Source organism: Scomber japonicus, chromosome 12, assembly GCF_027409825.1.
Source record: "Scomber japonicus isolate fScoJap1 chromosome 12, fScoJap1.pri, whole genome shotgun sequence".
NCBI classification, from domain to species: domain Eukaryota; kingdom Metazoa; phylum Chordata; class Actinopteri; order Scombriformes; family Scombridae; genus Scomber; species Scomber japonicus.
The window spans coordinates 26,982,578-26,999,902 of NC_070589.1; the positions used below are offsets into that span (position 1 = coordinate 26,982,578).

At 38.1% G+C, this 17,325-nt stretch overlaps 2 protein-coding genes across 2 annotated transcripts in view; one reads left to right on the forward strand and one right to left on the reverse strand.

Annotated features, from left to right (window-relative positions):
* Positions 1-5,685: 5,685 nt before the first annotated feature.
* Positions 5,686-13,214, reverse strand: LOC128368600 (methyltransferase-like protein 17, mitochondrial). Its single transcript, XM_053329451.1, has 14 exons — positions 13,049-13,214; positions 11,897-12,038; positions 11,148-11,297; positions 10,967-11,054; positions 10,596-10,677; positions 9,570-9,643; positions 9,382-9,476; positions 9,210-9,280; positions 8,604-8,711; positions 8,395-8,463; positions 8,239-8,289; positions 8,048-8,140; positions 6,620-6,816; positions 5,686-6,088 (listed from the first exon to the last, which is right to left on the reverse strand). The coding sequence occupies exons 1-14, from the start codon at positions 13,115-13,117 to the stop codon at positions 5,995-5,997; spliced, it is 1,383 nt and encodes a 460-aa protein (XP_053185426.1). The 5' UTR covers positions 13,118-13,214; the 3' UTR covers positions 5,686-5,994.
* Positions 13,215-13,987: 773 nt separating this feature from the next.
* parp2 (poly (ADP-ribose) polymerase 2) overlaps positions 13,988-17,325 on the forward strand; it is a 15,142-nt gene continuing 11,804 nt past the window's right edge. Inside the window, exons 1-4 of the mRNA XM_053329730.1 lie at positions 13,988-14,135; positions 14,927-15,136; positions 15,926-16,087; positions 16,387-16,457. Coding sequence (XP_053185705.1) covers positions 14,066-14,135; positions 14,927-15,136; positions 15,926-16,087; positions 16,387-16,457 — 513 coding nt within the window. The 5' untranslated portion in view covers positions 13,988-14,065. The remainder of the gene's footprint in view (positions 14,136-14,926; positions 15,137-15,925; positions 16,088-16,386; positions 16,458-17,325) is intronic.

Genomic DNA, 17,325 nt, shown 5'->3' on the forward strand with positions numbered 1-17,325 from the left:
ACAGAGAGAGAGAGCAGTAGCACACAGGCTACACACAGGCTAGCATCAGCTATAGTGTGGTGATCTGAATTTAGCTCATGAGAGGTGGAGCTGAATTCTCTCTCTCTCTCTCTCTCTCTCTCTCTCAGGTGTGGAACATGAGCAAAACTTCTGAGAGATCTGTCAGGCTGTACACCCCGGCGTCTACCAGCACAGAGAGAGAGAGCAGTAGCACACAGGCTTGAAGAAAGCAGGAGGAAAAAAAAAAGAGAATCTAGTCTTTTACTTCCTGAACTTCAAAGGTGCCTCTCCCCTCTCAGCGTTGGCCATCTAAAGGCTCCGTGGTGTTTGACCCTTCTCTCTACTTTCCTCTCTAAAACATGTGTTTTTTATGTCCCTTAGACCTCGGAAAATGGAGATACAGCTCTCTCCCTATTCATTTAGATAGCCGGTTGGTCTTCCTATGGCCAAATAGCTGCCCGGAGGCGTGGCCAATTTTGCCGCCTTGCCTTAGGACTTTAGTTATACTGAGATCTGAATAAAAGCTGACTAAATAAATGGTGTGCTGTAAAAATCTCTTAAGATCAATGTGTCCCACGCAGCACCCCACGGCTCTGTTCACCATTAATAAACACATATTGTATCTGCTACTAACAGCAGTAGTCTATTTCTTTTATTTGTTTGTTTGTTTTTAAACAACGCATCACCTTGAGACTTGTACCAAACCTCAACATACAACAATGATGAAACTGTTATTCTCGAAAATAGGATTTTATTTTAAACTGGTGAATCAGAAATGTGATTTTATAATTTAATGTCTGACCAAATCCCATGCTATATGATGACAGTGTAGGAAAGTAAAGATGTATATTATACTATGATTTTTACATTGATGTACAACTGGTACTTTAACTTAAGTAAATGTAAGGATGTGAATAGTTCATCCACCACTGATGATGAGTTATATAAAGTCTTACCTTTGCTGTTTGTTTCATTCCCTGATGAGTGAAGAAAGTCCCAAACTCAAAGTGATCTGGTCCAGCTTTAAATCCTGAAGAGCTCAGACTGAATTTCCTCATGCAGGTCAGAAAAGAACAAACACGCATAGTATTTTGCATAGTACAGCTGGTAACCGCACTTCCTTTTTCGAACAGTGAATTTTTTCAGTTTCCTGAAATGTGTCAGGTGCGTGTGTTTTTGTGTGTTAACGCAAACTGAGATAGCTTGCATGCTTGCAATGAACAATCACAATTCCTCTCTACTCAACGTGTTGCACCTGTTTGAGATTTATGTAAAGTTTTTGGCAATAATCCACCAATCACATTTGTGTCTGAGTGTTTTTAGCGTGTGTGTGTTCATGTGTGTATATGTGCTGGCTGTCTTTATGGAGAGATGGTGCAATTGAATAAAATGAATATCCCTTTTTGTCTGAGTGACATGTGTTGAAGTTTCTTCGCCTTTAACGTTATCGGGAAACGGGTGCATCATTCACCATTCTGGCATCATGCTGTAACCTTCCTGTTCAGCCTAAGCAGAAACATGTGAGAGCTGCATTAACATTGCCTCTCCATCTCTGCATCTCTCTTTTGTGCTTCGTCTATAATCAGCTCAGCAGCGTGGACCACCTCACACAGGCTCAAGACAGAGATACCACATCTTGTCTTTGCTGAGGCACATGCTGAATGTTGTCTTTCATATCAGGGATTAAAAGAAACACATGTCCACCAGTTGTGTATATAATGTGTGTGTCTGAGTGAGCCAAGGGTACTGCCGGGCCCTAATGTGTTTTTGCAGACTATGAGGTCGACTAAGATTTATATTCATCTGGCATTTTAAGATAATAATGCCGCTGTTGCTGGTATTTAAAAATTCCGGGTTTGATTCTTGTGTGGGACGGCTCATGACTCTTCCAGCGACAACTCTTCTGCCCAATCAGTGGCCGGCAGAAACTGTTTGTTTCTGTTTCTGTCTATACTGTTTGTTTCATTTCCTGATGAGTGAAGAAAGTCCCAAACTCAAAGTTATCTGGGTCATTCCAGAATTGGAGGACAATTTAGGCATCAATATTAGTGAAACATTGACCATTTATTTTTGTATTTTCTGTTATGTCTTCATGAAAAATAGGTAGTAAACCATCAAATAATTTGATTCGTCCAACTCAGACATCAAAGGTGCACTTTTTATTAGATGTTTTATTTGTTGTGTGCTGTGTTTGGCGCAACCCTGTTACGGATATACTCAGATAGCCTACCTGAAAAACATATTTTAAAATATTGTTTAATAAATACTTTGCTATTACATAAAGAAAGTTACATTCAGATTGAATACTCATTTAATTTCAGGTAAGACTTGATTTACGTTAATTTAAGTGTGAATAAATGAATAAATACTTAAAATCACAGAGAAGAAAAAAGGCTTTCTACAACCCCAATTCCAATGAAGTTGGGACGTTGTGTAAAACATAAATAAAAACAGAATACAATGATTTGCAAATCCTTTTCAACCTATATTAAATTGAATACATTACAAAGACAAGATATTTAAGGTTCAAACTGATAAACTTTATTGTTTTTTTTTGCAAATATTCACTCATTTTGAATTTGATGCCTGCAACACGTTCCAAAAAAGCTGGGACAGGGGCATGTTTACCACTGTGTTACATCACCTTTCCTTTTAACAACACTCAATAAGCGTTTGGGAACTGAGGACACTAATTGTTGAAGCTTTGTAGGTGGAATTCTTTCCCATTCTTGCTTTATGTACAACTTCAGTTGCTCAAGAGTCCGGGGTCTCCGTTGTCTTATTTTGCGCTTCATAATGCGCCACACATTTTCAATGGGAGACAGGTCTGGACTGCAGGCAGGCCAGTCTAGTACCCGCACTCTTTTACTACGAAGCCACGCTGTTGTAACACGTGCAGAATGTGGCTTGGCATTGTCTTGCTGAAATAAGCAGGGACGTCTCTGAAAAAGATGTTGCTTGGATGGCAGCATATGTTGCTCCAAAACCTGTATGTACCGTTCAGCATTAATGGTGCCTTCACAGATGTGCAAGTTACCCATGCCATTGGCACTAACACACCCCCATACCATCACAGACGCTGGCTTTTGAACTTTGCGCTGATAACAATCCGGATGGTCCTTTTCCTCTTTGGCCCGGAGGACACGACGTCCATAATTTCCAAAAACAATTTGAAATGTGGACTCGTCAGACCACAGCACACTTTTCCACTTTGCTTCAGTCCATCTCAGATGAGCTTGGGCCCAGAGAAGCCGGCGGCGTTTCTGGGTGTTGTTGATATATGGCTTTCGCTTTGCATGGTAGAGTTTTAACTTGCACTTGTAGATGTAGCGACGAACTGTGTTAACTGACAATGGTTTTCTGAAGTGTTCCTGAGCCCATGTGGTAATATCCTTTACACATTGATGTCGGTTTTTAATGCAGTGCCGCCTGAGGGATCGAAGGTCACGGGCATTTAGTGTTGGTTTTCGGCCTTGCCGCTTACATGCAGAGATTTCTCCAGATTCTCTGAATCTTTTGATAATATTATGGACCGTAGATGATGAAATCCCTAAATTCCTTGCAATTGCACGTTGAGAAACGTTGTTCTTAAACTGTTGGGTTATTTGCTCACGCAGTTGTTCACAAAGTGGTGAACCTCGCCCCATCCTTGCTTGTGAATGACTGAGTCTTTCGGGGATGCTCCTTTTATACCCAATCATGACACTCACCTGTTTCCAATTAACCTGTTCACCCGTGGAATGTTCCTAACAGGTGTTTTTTGAGCATTCCTCAACTTGTCCTCAGTTCCCAAACGCTTATTGAGTGTTGTTAAAAGGAAAGGTGATGTAACACAGTGGTAAACATGCCCCTGTCCCAGCTTTTTTGGAACGTGTTGCAGGCATCAAATTCAAAATGAGTGAATATTTGCAAAAAAAACAATAAAGTTTATCAGTTTGAACCTTAAATATCTTGTCTTTGTAATGTATTCAATTGAATATAGGTTGAAAAGGATTTGCAAATCATTGTATTCTGTTTTTATTTATGTTTTACACAACGTCCCAACTTCATTGGAATTGGGGTTGTATATTCTGACAACATATTAGTACATTTAAAACATGATTATGCTACATTATACATTCAAATTTAATTTTCTATAGATAATATATAGTCTTTTCTGAAAGAGATGCAACCCTGTTACTCTAATTACGGTAACAGGGTTGCAAATGAATGCTAATGCTCAAGCTTTTTCTCAAGAGTAGATGCTAGCTGTGCCAGCTGCTATGATAGCTGGCCAAGGACAAACTTAGCTATATAAATAAAAGAGAAAAACTTTTAAATCTGTGCACTGGTTTGAGTAACACACTCAATTAAGGCTGATAATATCAAGAAAATATGAAAAATAGAAGATAGGACTCAACTTTTTTCTAACCATGGTGTTAGCCCATGGCTTGATGATGTCATTTCTTATGAGTCACAAAGCTCACTGTTTTTGCTCTTCTTTTGGAAGGCTAAAACAACTTCGATAACAGGGTTGCACGCATCTTGAGGGACACAACTTCATTTTCACACACACACACACACACACACACACTCACAATGGGACTGAATAATAACTAAGATTGAATAGAGTTCTCAGATTAAATAAAACGAGAATTAATAAAATATTTTAACAACCAAATTAACTGAGCACTTTCAGATTAGGCAGCAGTTGCAATATGCACTCACAGTGCATATAAAATGTCATTACATTTTAATGTGTTACTTTCACATGAATATTAATTTATCAATACTTAATATTTAATGTAATTTAATACGGTGCAATATCCGTATACTGTGCAATATCATTACTCTCATCTCTCATCATTACTCTCATTGTCCATACCCATTACTAACTGCATTATCACCATTATCAGTCATCTTTGCCAAAATGTACATTGACATAACATTTATTTAAACTTATGTCTGTAAAAACATTGTCTCAAGGCATGCTGGGAACTCAGCCCAACTATCTCCAACACACTACAATATGTATTCAGAAAGTTTTGAGATAATTAAAAAATGTGTTTTGGTTTTTCCATTATCATTCCTTTCTTTCCATTGTGTTTTTATTATTTCCTTCTTGTATGATTAATTTTTTTTATGTATCTCTGTCAGTTTCACCTGCTAATGTGTTTTTAGCAATAGAAGAAAATGTGCTTAGTGTGACAATAACTCAGAATGGGTTCAAACTAGGCAGCATGTTTGTTTGGGAACTTAAAGTAGGGTGGAGGCTTCCAGATCAGACGTCAGTCTTTACAGCAGAGCTGTTTGCCATCCTCTATGCTCTTAGGTGGACTGAAAAGAAAAGATCTCAGTCGACAGTCATTTGTAGTGACTCTATCAGCGTTACAGTCTATAGAAAACCACAAGTCAACAGAAATAACAGAAATAATGTTGGCTATACTAAGAATTCATAAATTGGGATGCAGTGTGTGTTTCATTTGGATACCAGCACATCTCTGAATTCAGGTGAATGAAGCAGCAGATCAAATAGCAAAGAACACAATCCAGAAGGAAAAGGTTAAAATCTCTATTGGGCTCGGGGTAATGGAGGAAAAAGTCATCAAGTCATGGCAGCAAGAGTGGGATAGGGAACAAAAAGGAAGACACTTTTATTCAATACAACCATCCGTAACTCATGGGGCTCCAAAAACAAGTGGAGGATGAGGTCAAGCTATTGAGGCTAAGACTTGGACACTGCAGGGTAAAGAGTGGGCTGGCCCTGATCAGGAAGCATCCAGACAGGAAGTGTCAGTGTGGACAGATGGAAACAGTTAAACATGATCTGTCGGACATTGGAGAATCAAAACTGAATATGTCAAGCATACTATAACCATGGAGATCATGAGAAAATGAAAAAAACTGGTCTGCTTTGGACGGGGGTCTTATCACAGTTCCAGTTTCAGGGCGTTGCCATGGTTTCAAAAGTCTACAGAATGATTTGTGTCTGTTTCTTTCTTCCTCGCTGAATCATCACTCCGAATCACTTTGGACGTCTTCCTCAACTTGCTGAGGGATCGGCAGCTGATCTCCCCAGTCGCTGTTCCGTGCGCAGCGGTACACATCTCTGAATGAAGAACGGGAAACACAAAAGTCGTGATCAGAAAACACAAAAGCTGAAAACCGATGGAGATAGTTCAGCGACGAATTTAAGTGTAACAGTAACATGACTACAGATCTGTGTGACACTCAACAAACAGAAATGTGTCAAGTATCAGAAACCAGGAATCCAAAGCTGGTGTGATTTTTAATCGTATTGACTTATTCTTTGATTAGATAGTTGCTTATTTAAACTCTGGTTTATTTTGTTAAATGAAAAAAGTTACTTTTATTCATATTTACATGCTGGAAAAACTTTAGCTCAGGTGCTGTATTTTATTGGCATCAATACAAAAACAATCCAATATTCAGCTCAGGATTGAGTCTGAAAAACTTTCACAGGCCAAATGCTGGTAAGAATTTGACTCAGTTACACACATTTCTTTCTGGAAAGTGATTAATGTTTGCAGTTCATGCAAAAAATGATACTGAAAGCAGGCAGTATCATTCTGACTTGTGGTTATTAGTTTTTAGTATTTGTGTGTTGCAGGAGATTCACCTGCTGTGTTTTCGGGCCGTCACCACCAGGTGTTGTATTTGTCCGTCTGGGCAGCACATCCTGCAGTGGACGTGTCTTGTTCTGCGCTGCACCGGAGCTACGATCCTCGCCCAGTCCACGTCGTCTGTCTCTGCCTCTGTCGGGTCTGTCCGAGCCATAATCAGGTAGCTGAACTTCTCCGTCTGACGGTCGTTGTGCTAAAAAAGAAAAAAAAGCCAGACAAAAGTCCAGGAGATGAGTCTTTAAAAGAGACCTAAACACTTAAGTGTCTTTTATATGTTTTCTTTTAACCTTTTCTTTTCTTTTTTCTTTTTCTGCTCTGTAGCACTTTGAGATTGCTGAAATATAAAGTGCAATACAAATTAAATTTATTATTATTATTATTATTATTATTATTATTATTAAAACACTGTGAATAGTTACTTTCAGAGTCACATTCAGAATGGTGGAGGAGCTAGAAGCTTTGCTCCAAGTGTCGTCTATAAATGCCAGATTCTCAGGAATGTAACTGAGGAGCCCCATTTTGTGAATCTTAGTTTCAAAGTCTGATTCTTTTTTTTTGTCTGACTGTCTGCGACTAATTTATGTAGAAATTGAAAGTACTGAAAGAAAATATGAGGGAGTAGAGAACAGAGAATAATATTGGAGCACACAGATAAATTCCCAGCCTTTTTTTTGCTGTTTTGTTCAGTTTTGCATCAACGGCTGTGAATGTACCGCTATACTCAAACTGAGAAGAGGCAGCTGCTTTTTTTCCCAAGATGCACAGGGAACCAAACAAAAACTGATGGACAGTGACACCTGCTGGAGAAAGTTGGTACACATGTTATATTCATGCGAAAAGAATGAACACCTGTGGGAAGGGGTTACTAGTTACTACTCTCCTAAATAAAGTGTTTATAATAATTGTTTAGTAGAGAACATTTCATTAAGTCCCCATCTTTATGTATTCTGGGTGTGTTACCACTCTGACTGGAAGACAAAGGAAACGTTTGGCAACTACAACAGGATGTAGAATAATACTGAGACACTGGAAGTTGTTTAGACAGTGTTGTTTTAAGGAATGGATCAAACGTACAGAGTGATCAAGTCTGGGTCTCTTTTTTGATATTAATAGAGAGGATGTCTGATTAAGTAAGGGGCACATAATGTAAAAGATGCAACCAATTGGTCAACTCATAGGTCAAATGTTAATTATAGATGTAAGGCACTTATTTTGTTTTTTATTGATCTGTTTTCTGGTTTTTAATGTATATGTTTTTATTCAAAAGGGGACAGTGACCTTTATGTATGTTTGCATTTTTGTATGATGATGATGTTATTTATGTTCATTCTACTGTCTGTCAAAAAATATTAATAAAAAAGGGAAAGGATTTAAAGTTATATTCCAAAAATTAAGTCCAACAAATAAGCTAATTTCCGTCTTACCCCTGAGAGAGGCAGAGGATGGTACAGCTGGTTGAAGTTGCAGGGGTTGGTGGGCTCTCGGGTCATCTTCGGACACTTCAGCTCATGCGGACACTAAAAAAAACACAAAATGGTAAAAGAGAAATATAAGAGATGAGCGTGACTTTGCTTTTTTAATAAACAAGTTTTAACCAGCTGGGATTTAAACGTACGGGCGCGAACACTGAAGCCGGTCTGGTGTCGAGGACGGTCTTCTCTCGTTTCTGGAATAAGAGATTATAAATCATCAATCTGCTTTTAATTAAGTGTTTAAAACTATTCACATGATAGTTTTAATAGGTGCTATCTCCTCTGCTGTATTTAAATACCTTCAGTAAAGTGTCTCTGGCTTCCATAAGCATCTGATGTCCTTCTTTGGTCCCATTTTCCACCAACACCTAGAATAAGAAATATAAAAAACATCATTAACTAAACTTTGTGTAATTTGGCACAAGGACAATAATATCATACACATCACTAAAGATATATTTAGGTATGAGACTTCTATAATTACTGTTAAGTTATTATTTCAACCCACCAGATAGGAGCTTGTTTTCCTCCACAGAGTCATCACCGCCTCTTCTCGCTCCTTCGCATGAGGAAGCTCTGACAGTGTGAACGCTGCGACCACCAAGTCAAACTGCACCTGAGAGAAGAAACATACGACTGTCAGAGCTTCATGTATTTGAGAATTTGAGAGAACAGAAAGGATCCATATTTCATTGCATGTGGGAATGCCCTCTTATACTCTCTTTTTGGAAGGAAGTGCTGAACTTGTCCAGTCAAATTATATTCTTTTATTATTTATTATTATTCTTTTATTCTCTATTTCATTCTATTTATTCATTTTTGAGTGTGTTTGTTTTTATTTTATATATTTTATATTTATTTATCCTTTTTATGTGTTTTTTTAAATATATTTTTTTTTACTTTTACTATCTCTTTTTGTTGTTGTTAATTTTATATATTTATTTATTTTTTACAGTTAATTGTATTTATTTTTATCTACTGTTTTTCTATTTGATTATCATTATTATTCCTATTATAATGACCTATATGTGCCTTGTTCTGTATTGTTCTCTGTAAAACTAACAAAATGTAATAAACAGATGTTTAAAAAGAAAAAAGAAAAAGTGTGTCTTACTTTAGGAGAGACGGGGAGGAACTGTCGGAAATACACTTGTTTGATGTGCGGTTCTCCTCTTTCATCATCACCTGCTCGACAAAGAACCAAAACAAGTATTTAGACCTCCTGATGAAGCAACTGAGAAAAAACTCTAAACTAGCAAAGTCAAAATGAAAATAAAGATTTGCACCTTTGAGGAGTTGCTCTGCCAGAACGTTCATCGGCCCCGAGCTGTCCACACACACCATCTCCTTCAGAGAGTCGCCCCAACACGAGTGAGACGCCCTGCAGGAGAAAACACACAAGAATCAACTTTAACCTTCGTCGCGTCATTAATATGAAAGCTCTCGTTATGTTGCACCACTGTCGTCCACTAACCAGACAACCGATCCAAGCCCAGAACCAAAATCCAGGAGAGTCTGAGGGGCGAAAGAGGGTTTTCTCTTCTTTATCTGAAATAACAGAAAAAAATATTTAGATCTCCAACACATTTTTATAACCATCTTCTTTTTTAAGCTTTACTGTTATAAGAGTGGCTAGATGAAGTGACTCACATACCCCTTTTCCACCGAGCTGGAGCTAGTGCTGGTTCGGAGCCAGAGCCTGACTAAGCACCGGTTCTTTGCTTTTCCACCTCTGAGCTTCAGAACGGTGCCAGAGCAAGCACTAACTCTATGCTGGTCAAGATTACGTCAGCGGACTGGGAGCGAGGATAACGTTTATTAGCCGGCTAGCGTGGCATTTACAGAGGGTTAAAGATTTGTTGATTAAAAGTACTATTTTTATCATTTTTTTGCCAGAGCTGTCTTCTTCTTCTTCATCTTCGTTGTTTCCGGCAGGCAAGATGCCTTGCGCCATGTTGCTGCCTCTCACTGGTGAATAATGGAAGTGCTTCAAAGGTGCGCGCTGGCTATGTTATACAGTGACGTAATCGCGTGGCTCCTTGTCGGTGGGAAAAGCAACAGGTTCATAAGAGGTGCTTGGATTAGCACCAACTGAGCACTAGCTCCGAACCAGCACTGGCTCCAGCTTGGTGGAAAAGGGGTAATAGAGGAAAGTCCTGGTAAGAAATATTTGAGGCGCTAAATTAGGTAATACATTTAAAAAGCCTTCATCGCTACTTAGTCATCGTTTAAAATATGCCAAAATGTTTCAGCCATTAAAGCCTAAAGTACAAAATGTTAATGCCTTTATTCTGCTTCTTATATATGTTAGCAAGTAATGACATCATCATTATGGACAAGTGTCACATGATTAATGAAGACACGTTAAGTCTCAGTTCAGCGGAGGAAACCACACGTTAAAACAGTTACACAATATCAAAGCAAAAAACACAGCAATTAACTAACAAAATAATATAAAACAGGCAAATTAGTACGTTTTCTGGGCTTTTTTCCCTTTTACCTCGTTTAGAGCTCTCCTCACCGCCGCGTAGCCTCCGGCCAGCCGAGAAGCCATGTACACCACACCTAACTCTTCATCATACCTGGAGAAACAGAGAGAGAGCTGCATGTAGCATCGTCTTCATCACACACAGTCACACAGGAGACTTCATCAGCTGTACAAACTCCGGCTTTCCACTTCTGGGGTTGTGTATAAAATAATAGCATAATAGCATTGGAACAAATCTGTATCTGTATCTTGTATCATTGTTAGAAATGTGTATAATTAATTTAGAGCATATCTGAAAACATCAATCATTTGAAAGAACAGCTGTGAAATTCATGAATAATCTGCAATGATATGAAGATAGTGTAGATAAAAGTCGTTGTTACTTCATGGGAGTCCAGTGATATGTTGTTTTTTTGAGCTCTGAGACGACTTTCCTCTTGATGCGGTCGTCCAGCGCCTGCTCATCGATGTCTGAAATATAAAACACACTTTTATTTATCTTCAGCACATAAAAACACTTCTATAATATAATTTCTATTAATTTAATGTTCATTCTCTACCCACCTGCTCTCTTCTCCATCTCTTTCTCCCAGAGCTTCTTCTCCAGACTCATAGCTTTCTGTCTCAGAGTTGAATCCTCGACCGCTCGTTTCCTGCTCCACAGGAAGTTGGTGAGGCCGAGAACGCGAGCGGGAAGCCGTGACACCTGAGCTTCTGCAGGTGGAGAGATTCACAGCATTGTGACTGATTTCAGGACTTTAACACCACAGAAACATTTAGTATATGAACTCATAGCTGCAACTAAGGATTGTTTGTGTTAGAAATTGATCTATTGATTATTTGTTTGATTAATAAATGAGTTATTTGGTCTATGAAATGTCAGAAAATGGTAAAAAAAAAAATGCCAATTACTGTTTTGTAAAGCTCAAAATGCAGCCTGAGATATGTTGCACTCTCAGAGTAAATTAAGCAGAAAATATTCAGTTAAGAAGCTTGAAACAGACAAATATGGCATTTTTTCTTTCGAAAATTACTCAAAACAATTAATCAATTATCTAAATAGTAGTAATTAAATTTTTGTCAGTCAAGTACTTGAATTAAACTATATTATACTGTATTGCAATTTCACTTTATTTGATCTTATTCATATTAATGTTCTTCTGTTACATTCATGTTTGGTACTTGGTGTATGTACTTTATTTTGTTGTAAAGTACTTTGAGCTCCATTTCTTGTATTAAAGGTTCCATATAAATAAAGTCATGATTATTATTATTGTTAATTATTTCACCTCCACATTCAGAACTGAACTTACTGTGAATTATTGAGCACGCAGCCATCTGGAGCTCCTCTGGTAGATGCAGGATCTTTAGGTTGGTCACACCTGGATGTTTCCTGTGTCGTTCTCCTTTTAGGAAATCTACTGTAGTCTGTGGGTTTGTAGCTGCGCTCATCGCCTGAGGATGGAAAGAAAAAATGAATGCTTTTTAATAATGATATGTCTTCTTCTGCTCTACAATTATAGCACAAAATACTATAAGATAGTTACGGACCCTGCTGGAGGTGGAGCTAGTTTACACTACTTTATATAGAGTTAGCTAGTTTAGTCCAGTGGTTCCCAACCTAGGGGTGGGGCCCCTCCAAAGGGTCAGCAGATAAATGTGAGGGGTCCTGAGATGATTAATGGGAGATTCAGGACAAAGACAGAAATTCAACCAAATAGAAAAGATATGTTTTATGAAAGAAAGCGTGAGCAGAAGTTCCTATTTAACATATTTAAATGACCCCAAATAATAATAATATAAGGTTTGATTTTAATGAGAGAAGAAAAAACAAAGTTCTGATCCACAAATGTGTTTTCAGTTTTTGGACTTTTGATTTTTGCTGAAATATTGCATCATCTTAACATTTCTTAAAATTAAACCATGTGAGAAGTTTAAAGGGAAAAATCACTATTTGGTGGGGCTGTTAACAACTCAGATATCTGAAACATGAGCCTGACTACACACTGCTTTTAGTAAAACATCACTGGTTTAATCTTTAACAATGTGTTGTATTTTAAAAGCTTGTTATATTATCCATTGTGTCAAATCTTCATCTGATAAGTAACTAAAGCTGTTAAATAAATGTGATGGAGTAGAAAGTACAATATTTCCCTCTTAAATGTACTGAAAATACCTTAAAATTGTACTTAGGTGCATTGCTTGAGTAAATGTACTTAATTACTTTCCTCCACTGACAAAAAATACATCTACAATTCTCAGTTAATAACTAGGTGAGAAAAATCAAAGGAAGCAGAGAAAATGTAAATATATCCTCTACAAGGAGAAGGAGACATGACAATGAAATGTTATTGAGTTTAAAGCTGTCTAATTGTAATATGAACCGAGATATTTATTCATCTTTTCTGTCTGACCTCCAGCAGACGAAGATGATGCGTTCAAGGACCCCCACTTATTGCACTCACCCTGCGCATCTGCCTCACAACACCCGCTGTCCGACAGACAACACAGACTCTGTAGCTCTGAGCAGCCATTTCCTCTTCTATCAAACAGCCTCGTCCTGTTTTATAGTGTTTTTATCTTTAAATATCATCCACACCTCCTTTAACACCGCTCCACGTTAGTGTTTCACCAAACCTTCAACAAAATAACTCCGGATATCTGTTCAGGCGGAACCTTTGTCCGCTGAAGTTTAGTTCCTACTGGTGAGAGAAGAGACAGGAGGAATCACTCTGCTTTTATTTTAGGTGCAGCTGAACACATCTAAAGATAACATTGACTAAATCAGAAACCCAATTTGATCTCTAGGGGGCAGAGCAGTAAAACGATTGCATTATAATCTATAAATAATATATAATACATATTATAACTTTGGTACAATAAACCATCTAGATAGAGGTACTCCGGTGAGAAATACCAATAAGATGAATTGAAACCCTTTTTCTTTCTTAAAAAAAAAAAAAAATGATTACATGAAATTTACAACATGGATAGACAGAAAACAGGATTTCATTCAAGTATAAAACCAGAATACAAAAACTAAATCTCCGACAATGTAGCTAATGTTTAAAAAAATAGTAATAATAAGTCATTATAATGAGAAACTATCTCAAAATAATTACTTATGAACTTCTGACTTAGTTTCTCATTATTTTGAGAAAGTTTCTCATTATATTGACTTAAAGGATTTTTGTTTTCTTATCACACTAGCGGAAATAGGTTTTGAGTGTGTTAAGATCATATGATAGTCAGTTTTTAACTTATAGACAAAGTTATTATGGCCTTACAGCTCTGACTTTGTTTCAGGATTTCTAAAACAGATTCATTTTTAATAGCGGCTCATCTTGTTAATAGACGATCTTTACCAGGAAGCAGCATCACCAGAGAGCAAAGTTTCCCGCCCTCTTTGTTGTCTCTCTTTCTCTCTCTCTCTCTCTTGTTTATATATATTTCTTTTTTTTATTTTACTCTCTCAAAGCACAATGAAGCGAACAAGGAGGAATAAAAGTCAGAGTGCAGCAGAAACTGGAGAAGCAGTTCTGTCTAAAACAGGTCAGTGTTTGTTTCACTGTTTTTAGATAACCAGCTGATTTAAACACATGTACGTCACTACAGGAGAGAAAAGAGGAGCTGCAACATTTCCTTATTCAACACTTAGTTATATAATCTAATCTAATCTAATCTCATCTTATTGCATAGTTGAATAGATTTAGATATAGTGGTTGAGTATGTTAGTGTCTCTGCTCCATGTTGAGCTCAGTGAGTGTGAAGGTATTTAGTGTTTATCTATTGCAGGGGGGCCAAACATGCGGTCCGTGGGCCCAAACCGGCCCTCTTTCCTTCCTGTTTTCTTTTCCTTCCTTCCTTCCTTCCTTCCTTCCTGTCTTCTTTTCCTTCCTTCCTTCCTTCCTTCCTGTCTTCTTTTCCTCTTTCCTTCCTTCTTTCCTTGCTGTTTTCTTTTCTTTCCTTCCTTTCTGTCTTCTTTCCCTCTATCCTTCCCTCTTTTCTTTCCTTCTGTCTTCCTCCCTCCCTTCTGTCCTTCTTTCCCTCTTTCCTTCCTTCTTTCCTTGCTGTCTTCTGCATATGAATACGTTTTTATTAAGTTTTACTGCATTATTAGATGCTGAACTGAAGAAATATTGAGTCAAAATTTGTTAAAAAGCCTAAAAATGCTTCATAACCAAAGTTTAAAGACCCTCAAGCCTCAGACCATTGGAAAAAGAAAACTCCCCATCTCCTCCAAACAACTAAAACTTTAAACTTCCAAAAAGCTTTATAAATGTAGATTCATACCTGTGTGTGTGTGTGTGTGTGTGTGTGTGTGTGTGTGTGTGTGTGATCAGTGTGGCAGTGGAAAGGAGATGAAGGTCAGTGGGAGCCATACTCTCCGTCCGCCTGCGCCTTGTTGGACTCCGCCGTCTCCGCTGGTAAAACCTCGGCGACTCTGTCTCTGGGCTCGGGGACGGACTACGAGGTCGACCTGAAGAAGATGGTTCAGATTAATCCTGTCACCAAGTTCAAGAGGAAGATTCGCTCTCAGAAAGTTAAACCAGGTGCGTCTACTTGATTTTTCTTTTTTTAACCTCCTGTTGTCCTCGAGTCAAGGAAGGAAGGAAGGAAGGAAGGAAGGAGGGAAGGAAGGAAAGGAGAAAAGGAAAGAAGGAAGGGAGGGGAGAGGAAAGAAAGAGAGAAGGAGGGAGGGAGGAAAGAAGGAAGGGAGAAAGAAGGAAGACGGAGGGAGGGAGGGAAGGAAGAAAGGAGGGAGGGAGGGAAGGAACGACGAACGAAAGGAGGAAAGGAAGGAAAGAAGGAAGGGAGGAAGGAAAGGAAGGAAGGTATGAGGGTGGAAGGAAAGGAAGGGAGGAAGGTAGGTAGGGGAGAGGAAAGAAAGAGAGAAGGAGGGAGGGAGGAAAGAAGGAAGGAGAGAAGGAATGGAGGAAGGAAAGGAAGGAAGGTATGAGGGTGGAAGGAAAGGAAGGTAGGGGAGAGGAAAGAAAGAGAGAAGGAGGGAGGGAGGGAGGGAGGGAAGGACGGAGGAAAGAAGTTAGGAGGGAGGAAGGAAAGGAAAGAAGGAAGGGAAGGAAGGAAAGTATGAGGGTGGAAGGAAAGGAAGGAAGGAATGTAGCAGGGAGGAAAGAAGGAAGGAAGGTAGGACGGAGGAAAGAAGGTAGGACAGAGGAAAGAAGGAAGGATGGAGGGCTGCTTAAATTTCAGCAATAATCTTAATTTTTATTTTCTATTTGAAACTTTGTCATCGTTTCCTTTATTCAAACCAAACTTGTTAAAAATGTTTCTGACCCTAAAAACGATTGAAGGTATTTAAAGTGTTTTCTCGTGTTCAGAGGATTTGAGTGAAGCCGCCGGCGACTCGGCCGGCAGTAACGGGACGACCGTTCAAGTCAAAGAGGAAGTGGAAGAGGAGACGGAGACGAAACCTGCAGCGAAGAGGAAAAGAGGGCAGAGCAAGAGTCAGACCAAAACCAAAGAAGAGATGAAGAGTGAAGGTAACACACATCTAAGTTTATACATGAATGTGAAGAAGAGGTTCATAATTATTTAGAGGAGGGGTCTAGTGACATGTTGAAGTGGTTTCCTTTCTGCTTTTTATAAATACTGTAGATATAAAAATGTTTAATGGTTATTAAAGCTGCAGCAAATAATCAGCAACTTATTCTTGATTAAATAAATGTCCAAATGATTTATGAATCGATATTGAAAGTAATCATTCATCGGAGCCGTAGAGTTACCTGTTCCTTATTTTAGATGTAAGTTGACCTCATGAATGTTTCTGGATGTTTAACAGAAGTCGTAAAGACGGTGGTCATGAAAGGAAAAGCTCCGGTGGACACCGAATGCAAAGCCAAACTGGGAAAGGTACAATATCTATATTATTATATCTTTATATATATATCAGTATATCTTTATATCTACAGTACAAGTCAAAAGTTTGGACACACTTTCCCATTGATGTGAATGGGAAAGTGTGTCCAAACTTTTGACTGGTATTGTAGATCAGTGTTTATATCATTATATCTATCTAAATATCTATATAATTATATCTTTATCAATATTTATATCATTATATCTATATCAGTATCTATATTATTATATCTATATATCATTATATCTTTATCAGTATTTATATCATTATATCTATATCGTTATTTTTATCCATATTCATGTGACTCATTGTTGTGGTTCGACACCTGTTTGCTCGCATGTTTAGCTTCAGTCACACTTCCTCTACTGATCTTTGAGTGTGACTGTTAATACATATTACATATAATACAATGTATTTATATGTCAGTGTGTTTCTGCAGCTTATTAGAAATGTCTGTCTGTGTGTGTGTGTGTGTGTGTACTTCAAGCAAACATTAATTATAAGATAGTAAATATAAAAACATTTCACTGCCCTCAGGATGTAGTTTCATTCTTGATGAACATTTAATTTGAAGTCATAATTATCAACAACAGAAAAGTAACAGTAAATACAGCTCAGTGCTTCTGTTACATGAGATTGAGTACTGAATCATGATGAAGTATCTTCTCTGTAGTACGACACTCACACATCTACACAAACAATCATCTGTTACGTGCTCGTTAGTTTCACCACAGTCTCTTTTTTTCTGTCTGCAGCCTAAAACTAACCACAACATGTCTGGTTTGCTTTCAGCTGGGGACGTTTGTTGCTTCTCTCCTCTTATTTCTCCTCTCTCTTCTCTCTGTCAGCTGTTAAATGAAA